Source organism: Thermobia domestica, chromosome 4 (genome assembly GCF_964235325.1).
Source record: "Thermobia domestica chromosome 4, izTheDome1.hap1.1, whole genome shotgun sequence".
NCBI lineage: Eukaryota > Metazoa > Arthropoda > Insecta > Zygentoma > Lepismatidae > Thermobia > Thermobia domestica.
In genome coordinates this window covers 322,107,953-322,130,461 of record NC_137457.1, presented here as the reverse complement: position 1 = coordinate 322,130,461, position 22,509 = coordinate 322,107,953, and the positions used below count along the sequence as shown (strand labels likewise).

The following is a 22,509-nucleotide window of genomic DNA, read 5'->3' as shown; positions in this document are numbered from 1 at the left end:
ATCAACTACTATTTCAACTAAAATAGACGAAAAGGTACAAATTGTTCGGTCACATTTAATGTTTTATTTTACTAATAAGTATTTCTCCGTATTTAAATTAATTCTCTATGTATCTTACATTGCAATTATCAAGTTCCTTCCCTGGTTCCATCCACGCCAAATTACGTTTTCTACAGCTGCAACTATAGCAACTACTATTGTTCGTTCACATTTAATGTTTTATTTTACTAATAAGAAATTTTTCCGTATTTAAATTAATTCTCTATGTATCTTATATTGCAATTATCAAGTTCCTTCCCTGGTTCCATCCACGCCAAATCAAGTTTGTGGTGAAAACATCAAGTCCGTGGGTTTTCTGGGTATTTCCATTTCCTCCCAACTTCTCATTCCACCAATTCTTATATCATCATCGTTGTTTTATCATCGCCTCTCTTAGTCTAACGGGCAGTTATTACATCGATCGTTTGATCAGGAATTATCAAAAATTTCCGACATTTTAACAGTTTTACTAACATATTTTTAGTAACGGGCTTAATACACGCTAGCCCAACTTCACTCCAAATTCGAAAATTCTCGATGCTAGTCGTTTGATAAACAAATAATAATTTTTATACATGACCATTATTTATTACACTTTTATTGACCAATTAATATTAGTATTATTTTAAATGAATATAAAAATGTTCACAACTTAAGAGCAAGACTTACTAAAAATAATACAAAGTAAACAATTTTTCTTTTGACTGTTTATTCATAAGTGACAGGAGGTAATGAAATATAACTTATCACAATCACAGACAATGTTATTCTAAAACACAAAATATGAACTTGAATAATTTTCAGTGTTGTCACCCATAGAAATTACAATGTTGCCGGAGTCTTTTATTTCCAGTGTCTTAGAATGTGGGAATTAAACCTAGAATCTAACTACTCTTTCCACACACTCGACAAGTATGAAGATTTTCATGTGTTTTTTAGTATGTGGGACTTATGACCTTTTCGATCAACTCTCCCACCACATTTTCGACGTGTATGAGGTTTCTCTTCGTTGTGTGTTAAAATGTGTACATTTAAACTACCTTTATGACAAAATCCCTTCCCGCACTTGTGACAGATATGAGGCGTTACACCAGTGTGTTTAAACATGTGAACTTTTAAATGGCTTTTCTGCGCAAATATCTTACTACACTTTTGACACGGATGAGGATTCTCTTTTGTGTGCCTGAACATATGCACTTTTAAATTACTTTTCTGAGAAAATGCTCGACCACACTCCCCACACGTGTAAAAGTTTTGGCTTGTATCCCTTAGCATGCACACTTTTAAATTACTTTTCAGAGGAAATATTTCAGTACATTCCTGATGCTTTACATTTAAGTGCGTTAATTTGTGAACATTTAAACTACCTTTCTGAGCAAATCTTTTACCACAATCGTGACATGTATGAGGTTTCTCTCCTGTATGTATTAACATGTGGATTTTTAAATTACTTTTACGGCTAAATTCTTTCTTACACTCCTCACACTTAAAAAGTTGTTCTTTTGTGTGAGTTAGAACGTGAGTGTTTAAATGACATTTTTGAACAAATGCTTTACCACATTTCTGACATGTATGTGGTCTCTCTCCGGCGTGTGTTAGCATGTGCTTTTTTAAAGTTCCTCTATCATAATATTGCTTGCCACACTCCTGGCATTTATGAGGCTTTTCGTTTGTATGTCTTCGCATGTGTATTTTTAATTGATATTTCTGAATAAACACCTTGTCACACTCCAAACAGCAATGAGGTTTCTCGTTTGAGTGTCTTAACAAGTGGTATTCCAACTCATCTTTTCGAACATATTGTTTACCACACTCATCACATGTATAAGGTTTTGCAACTCCATGGGTTAACATGTGTACATTTAAACTATCTTTACGAACATATTCCTTCCCACACTGCTGACATCTATGTGACCTTTGTATGGTTCGTTTGAACATATTGATATTGAAATTATATTTTTGGATATATTCTTCACCACACTCTTGATATTTGAGTAATTTCTCACCTATATGTGTTTGAAATTGGCCTGTTGAATCTGCATTTCCAATAAATCTTGTTCCACACTCTTGATATACATTCTCTGTGAAACCTTTATTCGCTAATTTGTGACTTTTTGAAAGCTGTTCTTCTTTAGGAGCAAGATTAGACTTAATTTTATAAGTTAGAGAGTTCTTAGATGGAAAAGGACATACATCCTTTTGTGTGATAAGCGCATTTCCTTGACTGAAAAGAATACATTTATTAATTATTTATGAAATCAAAGAAACATGAACTTCAAAAATGCTATAAAAGCCTTCCAATGCCCAAAAACATGCAATTGGTTGCGTATAAAAAATATATAACTATACACCTCTATACTAAATTCGATTACGCTAAAACCGATAGTGATGATAAGAATGCATAAAATGTAACAAAACAAAGTGAGAGGAAACGAGGGAACTCCGAGAAAATTAAACTCAAATTAAACTTACCTTTACCCTTTAATATACAACCGTAATCTGTTTAGAAAGTTCATTAAGAATGTTTGTATTAGAAAATAAGAATAAATTTGCTTATTAACGATACATAAAAATTTCGGAATGGGGAAACTTCAAAATGAATGATGAAATACAATACAAAAGAAAAGTTGGAAAAAAATTTCACGATAGGCATTTGTTATCAGAACTCACACCGAATCAGAATATAAGGATAACCATTATTATATTAGCTGCAAGATATTATAGACAAATAAACGTTAGGTTACTTAAAAGAACTCTGATTCCAACGAAACAAATGGACTAATAACATCTTAGAATGCATTTGTGTTTCGCATATTTACGGATGTAATTATTTTTTTTATTATGAAAATATTTACGGAAGTAATTAGCACTATCTTGTAGCTAGTAGTTTTTACCAAATTTTATTAACTTTATTTTCTGTTTAGTCAACCAACCCATTTTTAGTGTAGTTGTTTCTGTCCCAATTATACAAGGAGAAACAGAAGTTGCACGAATCTGTGCAGTAGACATGAGAAAGATAAACAAAAATAAAAGTAACATCTGCGTTCAGATTTCATTAGCTTTAAAACAAATTCAACTAACTTCGAACCTGAATAAGTCAAATTTAAATTTCTGTAATAGTTCACTACTAGGAGATAATATCTTCAACTGAAAGATTAATCGGATATCGGTGATAACTTTGAGTGACTAAAATTGATATTTTGGCACCGATAGCTACATGGGTGTGCCGAGTATGCACGAACGTTAAAATGTAGCATAGAAATTATTACAGAAATCTGCTCTTCGATTCATTGACCATACAAGTCTTTTTCTCTTACTGAAACAAGAAACCCTATTAACTAATTTATTATTTTTTTAAGTTTGATGTTGTATTAATAATTGTTCGCATTCCTTATTGCATTGAAAGTATTCTTCTAGCTACGTTGTTTCAAATGAATACGATATTCGATTACCACTCCGTTAACGTCTTTCGTGAGCAATTTAAGAATTCGTGTCAAAGATATTATAGTTAGGGAAAGACAACTTCGAACTATCAAACAAGTTCAAAGTTAGACTGATCTTATATGCAGGCGTGCGAGTTGTATTTAAATAATCATTACATTTTATGAATACGTATCTGCATATGCAGCAGATTCGAACCATCACGTTTTACTTTTCAAGTGGTAAGTGTACGACTAAAGTTTAGTAGCGAAACAATAGTTTTCGAGGTTCAGCCAGACTATGTCAACTGGTAATGGCTGCATGGATCGAGTCTTTGAATAAGAACTCAAAAGATACGAAAGCAATTATTAATACTTCTTTCAATCCTCTTTATCTTCAGTTACTTGAACCAACTTAATACTATTAATACATCTAGTGATCGAGCTTTGCTGCTTCAAGTTTTCTTACAATTGCGTCATATAATTTCTGTTGTATTTTCACACATGATTTCGCGCGTGAAAACTGGTTATCCTTGAATGCGTCACGCTAGATATAAAGAATCATACATATTAGTTGCAAACCAGTCAATAAATATTTTAATTATTATATATCCAAAGTTTCCATCAGCTAAACTACCAAAGGACAAAAGTGAACTGTTTTTATAAATAATTGAGAATAAATTGTTTAATATTTTTTGTGTCTTTAAATTAATATTATGTAATATTTTTTAGAAGCTTAGCTAATAAACGGCTATTGGTACTTTTTTCAGATCGTAGCATTATTGCCTCTTTTAACATAATTTACAACTTATTATGGCAAGCAGTAAATTCATCTTTGATAATATATTATTATAAAGAGATATATTTAGGATATTAGTCTGCATTCTAATATGTGTTGGATACAAATGAAATAGACTTATGACGAAGGAACCATATATTACGATCTTTTCTCTCACCAATAGGACACTTTTTCTTTAATACAAAGTTCAAAATTTTCGAAATTTCCAGAGCAATAATATAATTTTGTTCATACGATAAATACAGACTTTCCATAGAGGACTGGACTATGATAATTAAAAAAATAATTCACTTTTCGGTACGAATGAGTGTTACATTATTAGTTGCTATTATTGTTCTGTAAATCATTCAGAATGTTCTAATCAGCATTACAGTAACAGACCTAATAGCTGGGAATTTGCTTTAGATACATAGATAGTGTGATGGCTTGATCCGTACATATAATTTAATCTCATCAGTGTATGTTGTTGAATTTGTTTGTAGTAAGAAGCTAAATCTTACTCTTAGTATACATGTAACTGGGTAATACTAAGTCTGAATTAATCTGTTTACTTGAGGGCAATATGGATCTCAGTTGTGAGGATCTCGAATCCAGTGAAGAAGATAAAACAAGTTTAGGATAATGAAGGGTGAATCTCTTGGATTAAGGGACCAGTTAATGGTGACTTACATATTCCTTTCAGCGAGGAAAATAAAGGTATAAACTTAGTTCCTCAACAAATTGGTATAATAGTGTTAGAAATTCCTACGAATTTATCAGGGAGCAAAAGGAGTGAAATTATCTCTTTTGAAAGCACTACTTCTCAAATGAAATAATTCAAAACTACTTTCTGTTACTTAAAGGAATGTTGTAAGTGAAGTAAGCAGTAAGTATCTATTCGTTCATATGAATTCCAGCCTGGTTTCCTTCGTACTAACTGCCTATTACGAAAAGATTAAAGAAGAATTTAAAAATTTACGGAGGGAAAATGGTTCTAAAACCGTAACAGATCCTTTGACTTACAGATCTGATAACCTTGTGAATCGCTTATAATAAAGACTTTTAACGAGTAAACGAAAATGTACACTTTTGTCATGACAATTATTTCTTCTCTTTCCCTTTATTTTAAACTAGCTTTTAAACTTACGTTAAATGCGAAAGCAGTGTATTATTTTATAAATATCAACACCAAAAGTGCATTATTTTATAAGTATTCAAATCTAAAAGTTTTGCGGTGTTGAAGTGTACATTACAGGCTTACAAATATCAACAAAAGAAGAATTTACTCTCGTAAACTCATACAACTATCATTGTCCTAATGTGAACTGCCGACATATTTTGCGGCAACAACTGAGTATTGCAAAAATGTTGAAGTCAAACAGTGAAAGACCCACCATCGCCCATGGATAAGAATGTAAATGTGGCACTCAGAATCACAACGATCAATATCTGTAAACCCAATGGCAGTGGTACAATGCAATATTTGATTATCCGTTGTTTCGTGTTTCCCATTCACATAATCAAAAGTTATCACGAACAGAGAAAAACATGCAAAAGCGCGGCAGAGAAAACTTAAATTATGGTAAAGAGCATTCTGGAAACGGTTCATGGTGGTTACCAGCTACTGTCACTGAGACATATTCAACAAACATACAGTGAAGATCTCAAATATAAACTTCAACGAATGAGAATTATATTCAATTTTGACTCTTTTTCATGAAGTGTTTTCAGTAAAGACCTTTTACTTGACTTTTCAAATGTTACTATCATAAAAGATTAATATCTGAGTAAATTTGAGTTTAAAATTTTGTAAATTAGTTGTATTTTTCCACTTGTGTTTCGTATAACTTGCATATTTTTAGTGCAGGTTACCTAAGAATTCTTTTCATACAAATATAATAAATCATATTAAAGCCAGGATTATTTCTTATCTGTCATCGTGCTAAGGCCAAACTAGAATAGGAAGTAAAGCTGATAATGGAAATGTTCAACAACACGTGCAACTCCAAAGTCTAAATATATAAATTTCAGATTTGTTGTCATGTACTTCACATTCTAGAAGCCCAGTAAAATTTACATTTGTTTCTAACGATAGTTTAAATTAACAATTATGATTAAAATTATGAGAGATGTGTTTCTGATCTGTTATATGGCTACTTCAAAAGATATGTCTTCATGTAGGTAAAAATTGCATTCAAGTTCACTGAAGCATTTAATTATTCACAAAGCCAATTTGAATTGTTTGTTTCTTTTTATTAACAGAAAAAGCTTCACTAAAATTCAGAAATGTCACGGAACTTTGGTGAAAAGGTTTTTTTTTTCATAAACACTATTTAAATAAAAGTAAGTAAAACACGCAAAAGTCCTAAATAATAAAATACACCTATGTGTAACCAATGATGTGTCTAGAGCCTTGCTTTCTGATGTATGCCAGCGGAACATATTTGAAAACTACTTCGGCCCCAACCCCGCCGTCCTCGTACGGAGAAAACCTTCTCTTTTTTTAAAGATCAGAAGTGAATGACGTTAGCTGTGTTACGAATATGTTATTCACTTTGTTCTTGGTGAGTGACGGTCATAACCTAGGTTAGAATGGCTAAGAAGAAAATGCATAGCGAAGTCCATGAAATAGCCCATTGTGGCAACACTTCACCGTCCAACAATTGAAAACTCTCGGCCATAGTAACGTGCCCATCCTCTTTTGAGGGAGGTACTGGTAAACGCTAATAGACAGCAATGCCCGCAGGTGTACACTTGAATAGAAAGGTTCTACTATAGTAAAAGTTATTTTAAGTAAACCACTAGATTAAAAATTCACTTCAAAATAACTCTTTCAAAAAAGTACAGAAGAAATATAATCATTTTTTCTCACGAGAAAGAAAATCTCTGAAGCCCTTTCCGATATTATAAAGCACGATGGTAATAACGAATATTTCAAACTATCTATCAAATAGAAGAAATAGATAACGTTTCGTGATACATACCTACAATTATTCTTATATCTTTGCACATTTTAGAAAAGAGACACTGCAAGTTTACATCACTCATCTCGTAAAAACAGCATAATCTCAAATTTTATCTTCAGTAATTACAAACCAAATCACCGCAACTAGCTCTCAGGTTCAAAACGTATTTTAAATTGAGAAATTGGCTTCTACCGACGAATATTGATACATCTCTCTAGATTATAGAAAACAATAACCCAAAATATAGTGCATAAAAAATAACACAGTCTAAAATTATACAAAACGTAAAGTTCGAAACAAGTATCAGATAGAACGAGTGGAAAATTTTTATTACTTGTACAGTCCGCAGCAAAAAACTTGCAACATGAGCATGTAAGTTTATTGTGAAACTATACCTAACAATGCAGGCAATCAACATAATGCTTAAGTGGCACGAATCACGCCAGGAGAAACTTCGGCTTCCTCCCCTGTACATTTATTTTGTAACAAAACCTTCGTGGTTTCACAATAAACTTACATGCTTATGTTGCTGGTTTTTTGCAGCCCACTGTACAAGGAGGCATTATCTCATACTTTTGGGTTCTAGAAAAAAAAAATGTTTCAATTATCTAAAAAAATAAAACGATCTCAATTTATACCGTCCAAAGTAAGAAGTAGAATAGCCGTCATTAACTCGCCCAAGTTTAAAACTTTTTTTATAATACGACTTTTTTTTTCTCGCATCTTAACGAGCATTATTGCATCCTTCTAGATTCCAGAAGGAAGTATTTCAAAATTTCTTAACTTAGCGATTAAGCATAGTTGATCTTGACTCAGATACTCATGTAGTAGGCAGCAGATCGGCACAGGAGATAACTTCAAATTCGGAATAAGATATAAATAGAATAAACGGATATCTTTCGTAGATGCTATCTACAAACATTTTTTCGCTCACCAAGATTTCATAAAGCATATATCGTAATTTCTTCAACCCATCTAACGACAATAACATGATTCCACAGATACAAGTAAAGTAGTTTCTATGGAAAGGCCAAATTTCGAAACATCTTTTTCTTAAAAAACAACCTCAAACCGAATTACTTGAAGCATTTTCGGAAGTTGGTTACTCTTGATGGAAGCTTTCCTAACCATGGATGAAATATATTGTCATTTCCTTACGTTACTATACGAGGGTACAAATTTTGAATTATTGTTTTTACAATCTAGAATTAGGTAACAATTATTCTAAATAACAGCAACGAAAAATCTTCCATTTATTCTTGTTCAAACTTGTTCCTAATTACGAGAATTGTGTTCAATTCTGTTCATCTCTCCGTAAATTAGCATATCGGAGTCCATATATAAGTATTTTTTTTGTATATCTTCTCGACAATATTTCCCGCATGGCTATTGCATTCTTTCTTTCCTTTAGTTTTCTTTCATTAAGATACTGTATCAAAATTTTATATTTTTGTAGAACTATTTTTCCGTGTGTTCTGTAAATGCGTTAGGAGAGCCCACGGAGTAATCCTGTCTCGTCATGTTCGTAATACGTTGTGTGTAAGTGAATTACGTATATTTTTTCTTTCCAGTTTAAAACCTTTCAGGTATAAATTTCGCAACAATCTATACACCCTGTTCATCACCTCGTTAAATATGAATCAATATCAAGAGCACCCCGTACTGTAAACATATAGTAAGTGAGTGAACAAAATAATGTATGCATTACTTTGAGCTGGGTGAGATTTGTAAAGGTGATATCGTCCAGCTGTATTTTTGTATACATTTAACAATATGTTCAACTATATAATTTCAAGCATTTGTACTGTATCGCCAGACCAAACGAAAATCGAAGAAAAGTACCGAAATGTACTACATCTGGTTGGATTACATTGCGTTACGTAACATAAAGGTAGGTTAGGTTCAGTTACCTTCAGAACAGAGGCGTGAAAAACTTTTACAATTTGATTAAAAACTTAATATTTCTGAATCAATACGGCGTTCATACATGACATAAAAACTACTGTGCAAACAACAAAAAATTACTTGTACTAGGTGGTCACTAAAAAGCACGAATGAAAACTAACCAATTCAGTGTAGGGCGACGCTGATGGGCTGTAGAGCGGGCTGTGTCCGAAGGGAGCATGCACGTCAGCGACGGTTGGTACGCGCGGAAGCGAGGGCGTTGCAAACAGGTGGGTTTGGAAGTGATACGAGCTACAATAGTAATTTTCAAGGCGATACAAGTAATGCTCCAGATGATAAAAGTAAACAAGCTTTCTCACAATTTCAACTCATGCTCGTTATGTTTGTAAAATTTCATAAAATTCAGACAAGGTATGTCACAACATTAACACGCACGCGACATTTCCGCTTTACCTTCCCCGCCAATAAATCATAACAAGTGGAACTTTCCGCCAAATAGTCCCTTTCGCCTCCACATACACTATTGCTTATAGCATCAAAACTAGCCTACAACAACCAATTTCACATATTGAACTACTACCCTCACTTGAGTTTTTCTCTATCTTCCTCAGTAATCAAAATAATTTATCTAATTCACCTGGGAAATTTCCAAAAATTGAACTCGCGATACAGCCCTTAATATTTATTCCTGATTATTATCCAACTCTCGCGGTACTTCTCTTACATTTGCGTTTTTCGTGAAATTATACGTACAAATTTCCGAATCCATGTAACCGTCTTGACTATCTGCACCAAATTCTATATACAAAATTTTGCATTACCTCTTTGGCCCAACTAAATCTAAAGAACTAATTGACGAAGCACATATCTCTTCATCCTGTACATTTCCTAGTGTTTCTAAGTTACTTTTACGTATAGAGTCTACTTCTCCAGGTTCTGATTTCACTATGTCAACGTTTAATTTCACATCCGATGGAGTCATGGGTTCATCTTTCGCCATTGTTTTGATTCCTTCCGCTGTACGTAATATTAATTCTTCGTTGTCTGACATCGCTGGGTATATCCATCCTTTCCCTTCAAGTGGATCTTCCTGAGAGAAGCTATAATCGGTTTCTTCTTCGCACATAAATTCCAACTTAACAGAGGCTTTCCTAGCCATTACGAGCGCACATTTATTACAAAATTTCAACTGTTACTGAGACTCGAATTTTATATTATTCTACCACTGTAAATTCCATGCATTACGAGAACGTTCACAGAAGAAATTTAATACTTGATATCAAACATACAGATTTTAATAAAATACAGAAAATTTTATATAATACAGATTGTTTTAGCTGATAGTAAGACAAATAAATGTTTTCTTGTCTTGTCTTCTCGGAGACCATTATCGGTCAAATAGGTAGGTGCACCTACTCACTACTCATATGTGCTACTATTTCAAAATGGTCAAATGTGTACCTCAAACAGAGGATTTATGATTCAAAAGCAAAATAGAAAATAATCCAGGACACAATTGGGAAAAAGATACAAGTCGGGAAAAGAGTCAAAATCAGGAAAGGTCAAGATCGGGAAGGGAGTTCAGACAGGAAAAGAGGGCGAAAAGCCAATGTGAACAGGGCAAAAAACTAGAGGAAAGTGGGAAGTATAAAATGAAAATAGAAAGTAGAAATAGAAAGAGTGTAAAAAAGAAGGGAATGTATGTGCGTGTAAATGGAACGAAAAGTGTATGTGTAGTGTAGGTGTATCACAGGGCACACTTAACCTCCTTCCTCACGGAGCACTATCAGCGGCGAGGCACTCACTAGCACAGCTTCTGTCAAACTCGAAATGTTTTCCAACACCTTCTTTATATTACACTTTATATTTAATTTGTTTCCTCTTCTTCTGCTAAACAATTTTTGGCGAAAGAAGTCGGTGCACCAGCCATACAGATACTCATTTACTACAATTGCAAAAGTGTTTTACGCTTACAACTGAAGGAAGATTCGTGATTCAGGAAAACATTGAATAAGATACAGGATACAATCGGGTAAATCGGTAAAATCTAGAAACGTTCAAAATTGGGACAGAAGGTCAGGCAGTAAAAGATGGCTGAAGGCAAAGACGACCGGTTAAAAAGGTCGGAGGAAAGTATTAAGTGTTAGATGAAGAAAGAAAGGGAAAGGGTAGGAAATGAAAGGGATATATGTACGTGTAAATAAAAAGGAAAGTGAATGTGTAGTATAGGTGAATAGAAAGTCCCAGTCAACTCCTTTACGCACAACATTCAATGCCCTCGCCTTAAAGGATACTGTCGAGCTCAGAGCGTGTGTCTAAGAGCTGCCCGTAAACAGGTTTTACTTAGAGAAAAACAAAAGATCCAAAGGTCACTATACTGCTTTCATTATAGAACACACATAATCTCTCGTTGGATAAGCGATATATCCCTATGAAACCATTCATTAGCTATGGTGGATAGCTTAAAATCAAACTTTCACTGTCAATTATAACTGTAAATACTATTATCGCAAAGAAGAAAACATATTTCAGTAGTCATATTCTATTCTTATAGTAAATGCGGTATTGGGTTCTGGAAGTTTTCGCCACGACATGAAAACCACATTTAAGCAATCTAAAAGAGAAATTATTAGAAAACTTAAACACACTTGCTATGAAAAAGAATACTGTTGAAATCATTAAATACGATGCTAAAAAGTGCGTATACTGTAACTCACAATTTTTCAAAACCATCCATTTTCCTTACGTTTGTGCGTAACATGCAGTGATTAGTAGGTGGATATAATAGAAAGCAATACATGTAAAAACATATTTAAAAATAATATAATAAAATAATGAAAGTATAAGCAGAAAATAAAATTATGTTCGCTTTTGTGTATGCTAGCATTAATGTTGTCGAGGGTTTTTGCACTAGCAGGGCACGATTGCACAGACAGTAGCACACGATTGGTAGGGGCAGTGTTGAATCAAGGAACTTAAAATTGGAGGAAAATATTGCATTTATAGGCTTAAAACTTGTATGTATATTGTATAACGGTATCAGGATTCGAACGGGTTTCAAAGCCAGAAGTCAACCAACACTGCAATCTTTAATTTCATCTCTGATGTAGCAATGGATATAAATAAAGGAAAGCATGTAATTATTATTTTTGTTGATTTATCTAAGGCGTTCGATTCTATAGACCATGGTATTTTGCTAGAAAAATTGTATTCTTATGGCATCAGAGGTGTGGCAAACAATTGGATAAAGTCGTATTTATCTGAACGTAGTCAAACTGTTGGCATCTGTAAAGAGGTAAATGGCAGAAGAACAATGTTTAAATCATCTTTAATGAAAGTAACAAAAGGAGTACCACAAGGATCAATATTGGGACCTCTTTTGTTTGTTGTATATCTTAATGATTTGGTTAATAGTCTAGGCTGTGTGAAGTCAACATTGTATGCTGATGACATAAATGTCTTGTCAGTGGAGACTTAGTAAATGAAGCAGAAAGGCTCACTACAAAGACGCTAACAAAAATTATTAGTTGGTTAAACATAAATAAATTAACTATGAATTTAGGAAAAAACTAACATTGTCAAATTTCGATTCCCGGGCCAAAGAAATGAACTTGTACCAATAACTGTAGACACTGTAGAATTATGTCAAACACCATCTATTAAATTTCTAGGAGTATATGTTAATGAAGATTTAACATGGAATACTCATGTTGAATACATTAATACTAAACTCAGTTCACTCTGCTTTGCATTCCGTAGGTTGCAAGGTAGTTTGTGCAAGGAAGCTGTCATGTCCTTATACTATAGCAAAGTTTTTTCAATAATAAACTATGGTGTTATATTTTGGGGGAATTCGAGAATAAGTGCTAGTACATTCCGAATACAGAAAAAAATATTAGAATAATGTTAAGTATGCCTGAACGATCCTCATGTAAAAATATTTTTAAAAAATATAAATTATTGACATTACCTAGTTTATATATATATCGCACAATTATGTATGTAATCGAGAACAAGGATTTATTTACTTTAGCTAATACGATTCACTCATACAATATTAGGCAGAATTGTAATATGTATATTATCCAACAGAATTATGCAAATTTTAGCAAAACTGTGTATATGAATTGTATAAAATTATATAACAAATTACCAGCAAAGTATAAGGACATTAACGAAAAACGGATATTCAGAAATACTCTGTTAGAATTATTGTTAGTAAAAAGCTATTACTCTGTGGAAACTTATCTTACTGATAATATATAGAGAATGTAAATCATATCTGACAACTGTAATGCTTAATTGAGGATTGTCCTCATTTGTAAGCTATAAACAGGCAAATAAATATGAATATGAATAAATATGAATATGAACGCTGTACGTCCCTGTTCAGAAAGACATTTATAACGGTATGTGGTTCAAGTCTATAATGAGGTGAATTTATAAGCTACTATGAGTTTTCCACAAATTCTGATTGCTTTAGGAAGCAGTAGATTAGTACACGAAATTGGTCTCTCAATATTTGTGGCTACTACGTTATACAAATAATTGACTAACTTTTTGCTGCTTCACTTACGATTTATTTTCTTTCGGGATATTTCTCTATTCACACCAATGTTACTGCATTCAGAGTTAACACTAGATTTCCATTTTCGTTTCTCTTGCTTTTCGAATTTACCTGTGTGATTTACCTTCCAATATCGTCACAACCAGCTAATGGCACATTACTGATAGTAGTTAGTGATCGACATTTAATTTTGCTATTGCATTCGTTTTCATATAGCTTATACGTAATGGGTTTGTTCACCCAATTACCACATTCTTGCTGAAAAGATTTTTAAATTTTGCTACCTACAGGCGATGAGTGATCAACACATGATGCCTTAACTGAATTATTAACTGCTAAGTTTAACCTGTGATTTGATTTAAGATTTTGATCACTTTATTCAAAAATACATGCAGAATATTGGTTATCATTGTGCGATAAAACAACTTTACATTTACGACTACTTGTCCGTACATTGCTTTGACTATGAGGTTTATTGCTCGAGGAAAATTTACGAACAAACTTGGAGAATTTACGCAAATAGTACCACATACATTTGACTTTCTTTAATTTCCGCCTGATTTTACATATTTTATTTTTAAGTTGTCGGTGCTTTTTGCTACAACGAACTTGCAAATTATGTTTTTTTACACTTTGACGTACATTTTCTAACCTATTAAAACTTTCTTGACAGGTTTTAATTCCTTTTCCCACGTTACTGAGTTATTGTTACTATCATAAGGCCTACAAGGCATAAAGCTGTTTTTGCTATCTTCTAGATTGATAATTTGAGTAAAATGACTACGCAGAAAGTAACACATCCCATCTGTTTTACATGCTCTTTTACTTTCAGCTGAAAGCTTAACGAACTACTCTGGTTGTGATATATCTCAACAAACGTAACAAACACAAAAAATAAAGAAGTTTCGTGAAAGGGAACACATTCTAACTTACTGGCTAGCAAGGTGCCGGGGAAGCAATTCTGTTTTACCAAACATAATACACTACAAGGATGCTTGAATGACCTACTTTTGCCTTCTTTTATAACAGCATTTATTACTATTTTAGTTAAACTTTTCGTAGAGTGGCATTCACTGCACCCAAAATTTTTTCTGGGGCCGCGGTGGCTCAGTGGTAGAGCGTTCACCTCTGCTGCTTGGGGCCCCGGGTTCGATCCCAACCCCCGCCAAGTGAACTTTGTGGTGGACAAACACCGTGGTCGTGGGTTTGCTCGGAGTTCTCCCGTTTCCTCCCACTATCTTCATTCTACCATTTCAATCATTACTCATCATTACCGTCTCCTTTAGCCTAACCGGCATACCCGTAGGATGTAAAACTCAAAGATTTCATTTTTTGCCAAATATTTTCTGTTCCTCTACAAAACAAACAATCAGCTGGCAGCTGATTTACAAGCGTATCTGCGGCAGGCGTGACCCACTCAATGGTTGAGGGTAGCGTTCGAGAATTTTTTTTCAACAGCTGGGTTGCGTTCGTTACTGTTTTCTTTTTCTGCTTTGCTTCTTTCTACAACAATACTATTTGAAAGAGACACAACATATTCCTTGGCCTTTTCTAACTCTAATGTAACTAATACCAGGGATTGTTTTGTTTTTCTACATTTAATTTACAACCGGGTATTTCTTCAAGCTGTTCAAACTTATTTTCAAGAAATTTAATACTAACCTGACTTAAATTAACAGCTGGTTGCTGAAGACTAAAACAAAGTAAAATAATAGAATTCTCCACACACTTATTTTCCACTGTTTGTGCCTATATTTTTTGGACTGCGGAGGCAAAATCCCGGAAAATGCCTTTAAACTTAGGTCTGACCCACTCTAAATTACTTTTAGCAAATTTTATATCAAACGACACTGCTTTACTTTAACAGCTCTCATAATACTGAGTTCCTTCTATATTACTAGTTTTTGAATAAATGTGCGTAAATGTTATAACTTTAGGAGTATCTGCAAATCTACCTGTTTTGGTGGTACAACTTGAAAATGTACCTTTCGGTCATCACTGGAAGCCTTATTACCAGTAACATTGTGATATTTTAAATGCCGTTTGAATATCTTTCAGCTAGCTTTTTTTCGTAATGCGTCTGACGAATAAACATATTTTGTTTCAAAAACACACTCATCTGTGAGTTTTTCTATACAGATCACATTCACGTAATTCACACATTCTCGCAACAATTTTATCTTCAATTTCAGCCCTGTATTCTATGTTTCTTTCTAAAATTGATTTTGCAATTTCTTGCTCTGCTCGTTTTCGAATTTTACATACTTTCTGATCTACCTTTTAGCATTCTCGATTTCTAACAATGTAAATGGTTGTTTTCGATATTTCAACTGACTTTCTACTATTAGAGATTTTGTTCCCTTCCAAATTTTCCGCTTTTTCATGCAAAACAGGTATTATTTCTCTATTTACGGACATGATAATTAAATTGCTAATGCCAAAGCTACAAAATTAATTAACAGTAGAAAGGCACTACAATTTATCTTAATAAAAGATACAATTAGCCTCACCTTTACGCAATTTTAAAAAATATTCCTCTTCCCGCGGGCGCCGTCTATAACGGTATGGGGATTCGTACCTTGTACGTCCCCGTTTAGGAAGACATTTATAACGGTATGTGGTTCAAGACCGTGTGAGGGAACACCCATCTATAACTGTACTGAATTCGTGTCCTGTGGATCCGTATGAGGACTTAGGCGTTTACAATAGTCCGGTATTCGATCCTCTATATCCTGTACGTCTCCTGTATGCTTTAATAACGGTTCGGCGCTTTTACTGAAGCCGATCATATAACCAATCGAGAGTACGGTTCAGTGTTCGGGTCAGAACATTCTGGAAAATTGACGTACAGAGTTCTATTCGTATTTTCAATGCTGATAGTATTAAATAATGCGAAAATTATTATGTTGTGTTGGCATGAATTATTTATTCTGGAAAGAGAAAGTCGATTAAAACCTCTTAAACTATAAAACATAAATGTATATCATAGGGGAAGGCGTTGTACCTTTGAAACAATGTACCTTTAAACACTTGTACTTTTCTCGAATTCAGATCTATCTAGGTGCAATGATAAATTTCATGTGAAAAAGTAAATGAAAAAAGCACTACAAACGCGTTTAGCTGTTGTTTACTGAGTGCTGTGCCGAGTAATGTTCCTTTTATTTTTTCACCCCCAAAACGAAGATTTTTTGTAGTTACCTTTTGAGTTTTGTGCTCTTTGGTTTTCGCAACTTCTGATATTTATTTGTCCAAACTTATGGTGAAATCATTGGTGGATACAGTAATATTTTTTGTTTTAACTTCTGTTCAATATTTAAGCTAATGGAGAACATTTTTTCCTAATGGTGATCCTCTTGTACCTATGAACATTAATGCATAATGTACCTTTGAACGATAAATAATACTGTTTAAAGCTACACAATGTAAGTAGTTAAAACAATTGATATATTTTTATATAGGTTAGGTTAGGATATAAAGTTATTAATTATAATTTTAAGTAGTTTCTAAATATTCGCTTATTTTATAACATAATGTTAAGAGTTGTATATGCTCAACTTTATTGCTCACAAGTTTTTGTTAGAACTTCTCTTCAATTTTTAATTTAATTAATAATATTGAATACTGGGGAACTTTTTATAGCTAAGCCTTTTACTGCTATTTATAACTATTAATATTTGTGCCTTTTTCTATGTTATTTCCTCAGAAACGTTGTATTTATCACTTTGTTCAGAGGTACAAGAGGGTATGTTCAATGGTACATGACCATAATGTACCTGTGAACAAAACGGATGTGTTCTTACTATATCCTATAAAAGCTACTGTAATTATGTAACACGTTTAAAAATAATCCTATGCGATAGCAAGGAGATGGCACTTCAAATATATGACAAAAGTGGGGAAAAAGTGCTGAATATTAGCGACAAAATTCGAAGAATCTAAAAGTGTTCACAGGTACAACGCCTTCCCTTAATAATTATTTTGATAAGGATATGCGAAATTTCACTTTTTCACTTTAATTAACAACACTCAAATTACATAAACACATATTAAATTACATTCTGGCACTTCGATTTAAATAATTAAATATGATAATCCAATTTTACACATGGCCCAATTATTCTTATTGCAATCACGGAAGACGCGGTAGTAGGGAGCCACCGGTTGAAATTCACTACATCGTACGTTTTTATTATTTCCCACTTTTACTCTCATCCATTTTGATGCGGACGAAAGATAATTTCTAGCGGTTCCACTTGCATGTACTTAAAGTTGAAGGGACGAAATTCCTCATTTTCATTTTATCTTCTTTAGGGTGGTCTTGAAGTTTCTCCATTGCGCACTAGCTCCTTGCCGTCAAGATGACTTGATAAGCAGGAATGGCAATCGTTTAAAACTTGATTTTTTTTCTTTTAGAGGCAACATTTTCATTATAATAGCATATTAACTTGTGATGTAGTGTAAGGCACTGTATACGTAGTATTTGTTACTATGTTCATTGCACAAATGACAATAATTTTACTCGAAGTTATACAGACTGAAAACTATCTCTTACTGATATTTAGTCGTAAATTGATTTGTTGTTCATTTGCCCTTCCATGGCTGACTCGCTTGCTCTTTCTTCTATCTGCTCGTGCTTCTCCCAAGCAGAGGGGCTCGCAATGTAACCTGTTGCTGTCAGAGCTAAAAATAACTATGACAACCTATCGAAGAGGAGGTTTAAAGACGAAGTTTGCTTTCTACACTGGATTTTAACACCTTGTTTGGAGAAGCGAGAGGGTCCAACAAGATTTCCGTCACAGACGCGACGTAGACACACATATGTATATTCGTATGTTTGCTGAGAGGGAAAGTCTTAAAAGTGTTTTATACAAGGTTCACTTAAAGAGTCAAAGTTTTTTAAATAGCATTCGATGAGTTGGACTATATTGTTATAATTGTGTGCCAAATGTAAGTTAGCTTCTGTAAACAAGATGTTGTACGGAAATATAGAAACAAAGAGGAAAGCTGCTCTATTACGTTTGGAAGTGACATGGACTCTAGGCATGAACATTTATGTGTTAAGAAAAATACAGGAAACTAAAGGTAGTCTCTTGGGTTGCATAAAGAAAAACGAAACCATAACAAAGAAATTTATGAACGAAGATATTGAGTTTGAGTTTAACGTCTCGTTCAACAACGAAGCTATATGAGACGTCGACCTACTGATTAACGTGGACTTCGAACTACGTGAACTCTCGACGGGAATTCAACCTGGGTCTCCCACGCCAAAGAATCGTACGCTAACTGGTTAGCCACGAAGTAGCTCATGAAAAACAGATTTATGGGCTAAAACAAAGACCAAAAAGAAAGAATTACTGGCGGATTGTTGTACCTGATGCATAGATGATAAGGGTCAACAGTTTTAAATTTAAACAAATATAGTTTTAATTAAGCACGAATTTAATATACAGTATACAGCGGGGAAGGTTCAGGAGTTCGCTAGGATCGTTACAATAACAAACGGCGTCAAATGCACTGCAAATCTGTCAGCAAGGCCCTACCAATGATATACAGATATTGTGTTGTAATGCTCATTTCAATGCAAACCTATGTAGGTCTACGAACTTTAATACTAGCCCTAAAACGAAGGTGCAGACTATTAATGATTTGCAGTACTAAACTCTCTCTCTCCCTCTGTATTCTCTTAACATGTATCCCAGCGATTTCAAGATTTTTCGGTATTTCAGTCACTTCTGAGCATGATAGATTTATTTAAAGGCCACAGATTAACTGGCATTGTGTTTCACTTATTCACCTTTGGAATTGACAATCATCGTTAGGACATTTCAGTCGCACCTACCTAATATTAGCGTTTCTTCCATAATTACGTAACATTGTACTATTTCTTTGTATTATTGATTATCTTGGCTAGGCTTATTTAAACACTTTTCTTTCCACCAACGTGTCACATCTCTTGTTCGGAAATACACTAGCTCTCACTGAAAATCAAATCCAGAACCAATGCACTTGAACCATTTGACCACAACAAGGCACATTTAAAAGGATCTTTCGATTTTATTCGGAAAATTGTGATTAGGTGTCACATTTAAAAATATATTTAAGAAAGGGTACGGGACAAATGCACTGAACTTTCTTTCTTGAATTTCTTACAGTGACTCAAGTTAGGCTGCAGACATTATTGAAATATTTATTTGGGAGATTGCAAATAAAATAATGTATTTTGGAAAACTTTGCTAGAAGAAAGTTTAGGCCCAAAAGTAAAGTACCCATTGCTCATATTTTGGTTAGAAATAACGTAAGCCATACATTAGAATTTTAAGGATATAATTGTATGTGACCTGTAAGCAAAAGCGTCTGAGTAATTTCTGATAAAATCATGAAAAATGTCACCCTCAAGAATAAATTTTCTTTTGTGGGTCTTTTCAGGACAAACGAGCTATGCTATATTGATTGTGTTTCCATAAAGCAATTATTTATGAAATACGAAAACAATCGCAATGAGTCGTTCTTGAGAAAATCGCAGCGTAAAACTTTTCTCAAAAATAACATACCACTTCAAGATTTTCAGGTTGAGGGAATTCTATCATAAATTTAGGTTGTTTATGTAAGATCTATTTATGAAATATGAACAACACACATCTCCTGAGTTGTTTTTGGGAAGATTATCGAGTAAAAGTTACCAGCAAATGTAAACTATTCTATTTTGAGGATAACATTTTAAGGACAAATAATTTATTCCATATTGTAAATTATTTCTAAAATCTGGACCTAGTTGCTCGAGTAATTTTTAGCAAATTGTCAGGAAAAATTTTACTGTTAAAGTAAACTACCTCTTTTGAATTTTTCTTTCCGGAACAAGTGAGATACACCATATTCTAAGATTACTAGAGAAAATATTTTTACTGAAATTAGAACAAATTTGTCTGTTATTACTGAGAAAATTGTCAAAAAATGCAACCCTTGACAAAACCACTCCTTCTGTATCTTATCGGGATAAGCGATTTATGCTGTATGTTAGTTTATTAATGAAACATTTTTTACGAAATTCGAACAAAGTTTAATGAGGTGTTAATGATAAATTCATCGGGGAAATCTCACACTATGAGTAAACTACTCCTTCTGAATGTTTGCAGGACGATCGAGTTTCCATATTGTTAGGTTATTAGTGATACGTTTATTTATGAAACGTGGTTGAAAAAATTGTGCAAAAAGAATGCATGCTATACAGTAAATTACACCATATGTATTTTTTTTGGAAAATCAATTCATACTACAGTGGAGAGTGTTAAATAAAATCAACACAGTTGCTTTTATTTTTGGAGAAAATTGAACTCATTTAAATTTTCATCCTCCAGTAAATTACCCTTACCTTTAGATGTCGAAGGATATAAAATTCGAAACGATAGTATGATATTAAAACGTTATGTCTAGAATTCGGTCGAGATACGGTGAACAATATGGCCTCTATGAACAATATGGCGATGAACACCATATGTATTTTTTTTTTTTTTTGGAAAATTAATTCATACTACAGTGGAGAGTGTTAAATAAAATCAACACAGTTGCTTTTATTTTTGGAGAAAATTGAACTCATTTAAATTTTCATCCTCCAGTAAATTACCCTTACCTTTAGATGTCGAAGGATATAAAATTCGAAACGATAGTATGATATTAAAACGTTATGTCTAGAATTCGGTCGAGATACGATGAACAATATGGTGAACGCGTGACGAACCGACAGACGAGGAGATGGACAGACATCGAAAAATCATTTTTACGATATGTAGGGGCCATGCAACTTGAAATCATTGAAATATCGTATTCGATTGTTATAACTATCACCACACTTTCTTCTTTCAGCGCTGAAACGTGAAAACGAATAGACTTACATCGGCACGTAAAGTGATAAATTGTATTCCCCAAAATTTAATTTGCTATGTTTAATGTATTGTCACACTAGAGAAAAACGTATGCCTGTTACATCATTTAATTATCAGTTTTTCACGGTACTGTATAAATCAGAAGAACGGTATGATTATAGTTAATATTAATGGCATATTTTGGAAGCACTCGTGTTCCTCACAAATAGACCTGTATAATTTAGTTTTGTTTAAAGAAAGCATTCTTTATTCCTTTCGCAGACGTATCATTGCGTTTCTTGCACTTCTGGACATTAAAAGTGGAGAGAGAGAGAGAGTCAATACTCTAAAAAGCAGCACACAGACACAAACACTAGAACAATAATTTACCATCAGCTTTAAAGGTGTAGGTCGCAAATGCTTTGTATTCTTTCTGTTCCTGACTCACAGACACACTCAAAATGAATTGAAGTTTGTCTGCTGTGCAGAAACGGAGTAGTGAGGAATAAGCATACCATATCATAAACTGAAAACAATCGGTTACAAATAGTAATCTAATCCTGAATAAATACGTTGATTAAAGGACACGATCAATAAATTATTTTCTTATTATATTGCTTCGGTTCTTATTAACATGAAAATTATGCACTTTCTATAAGGTTTTGTATAATTAAGAGATGGATGGGATGAAATTGGATTCGATCTGGTGTGAATACAGTACAGGAACCACCAATCCACCATTCTACCCACTTGACCACAGAAATTACCTTTTGTTGTCTGTCTTTTTCTTAACAAATAATTACGCATGGTTATAGAGCATGTCACTTCCATACTTAAGACAACAGTTTTATTGTTTGTTTCTATATTTCCGTACAACATCTTGGTTACAGAAGCTAATTTACATTTGACAGACAATTTACACCCTAGGTTTACACCAAGAAATACAATATTTTACTCCACTTTCTTGTTCCTTGAT

At 33.5% G+C, this 22,509-nt stretch overlaps 1 protein-coding gene across 1 annotated transcript; it reads right to left on the bottom strand.

The window, feature by feature from the left end:
- Positions 1–649: 649 nt before the first annotated feature.
- Positions 650–10,507, bottom strand: LOC145684390 (uncharacterized). The gene is made up of 2 exons (XM_081756653.1): positions 9,929–10,507; positions 650–2,263 (listed from the first exon to the last, which is right to left on the bottom strand). The coding sequence occupies exons 1-2, from the start codon at positions 10,264–10,266 to the stop codon at positions 964–966; spliced, it is 1,638 nt and encodes a 545-aa protein (XP_081612779.1). The 5' UTR covers positions 10,267–10,507; the 3' UTR covers positions 650–963.
- Positions 10,508–22,509: the final 12,002 nt, after the last annotated feature.

Excerpts from the sequence above, each read along its gene's own strand:
- LOC145684390 (XM_081756653.1), bottom strand. The coding sequence starts at position 10,266 with ATGGCTAGGAAAGCCTCTGTTAAGTTGGAATTTATGTGCGAAGAAGAA. Across the intron at positions 2,264-9,928 it reads GATTTAGTTGGGCCAAAGAG|TCAAGGAAATGCGCTTATCA; the intron begins GTAATGCAAAAT and ends TATTCTTTTCAG.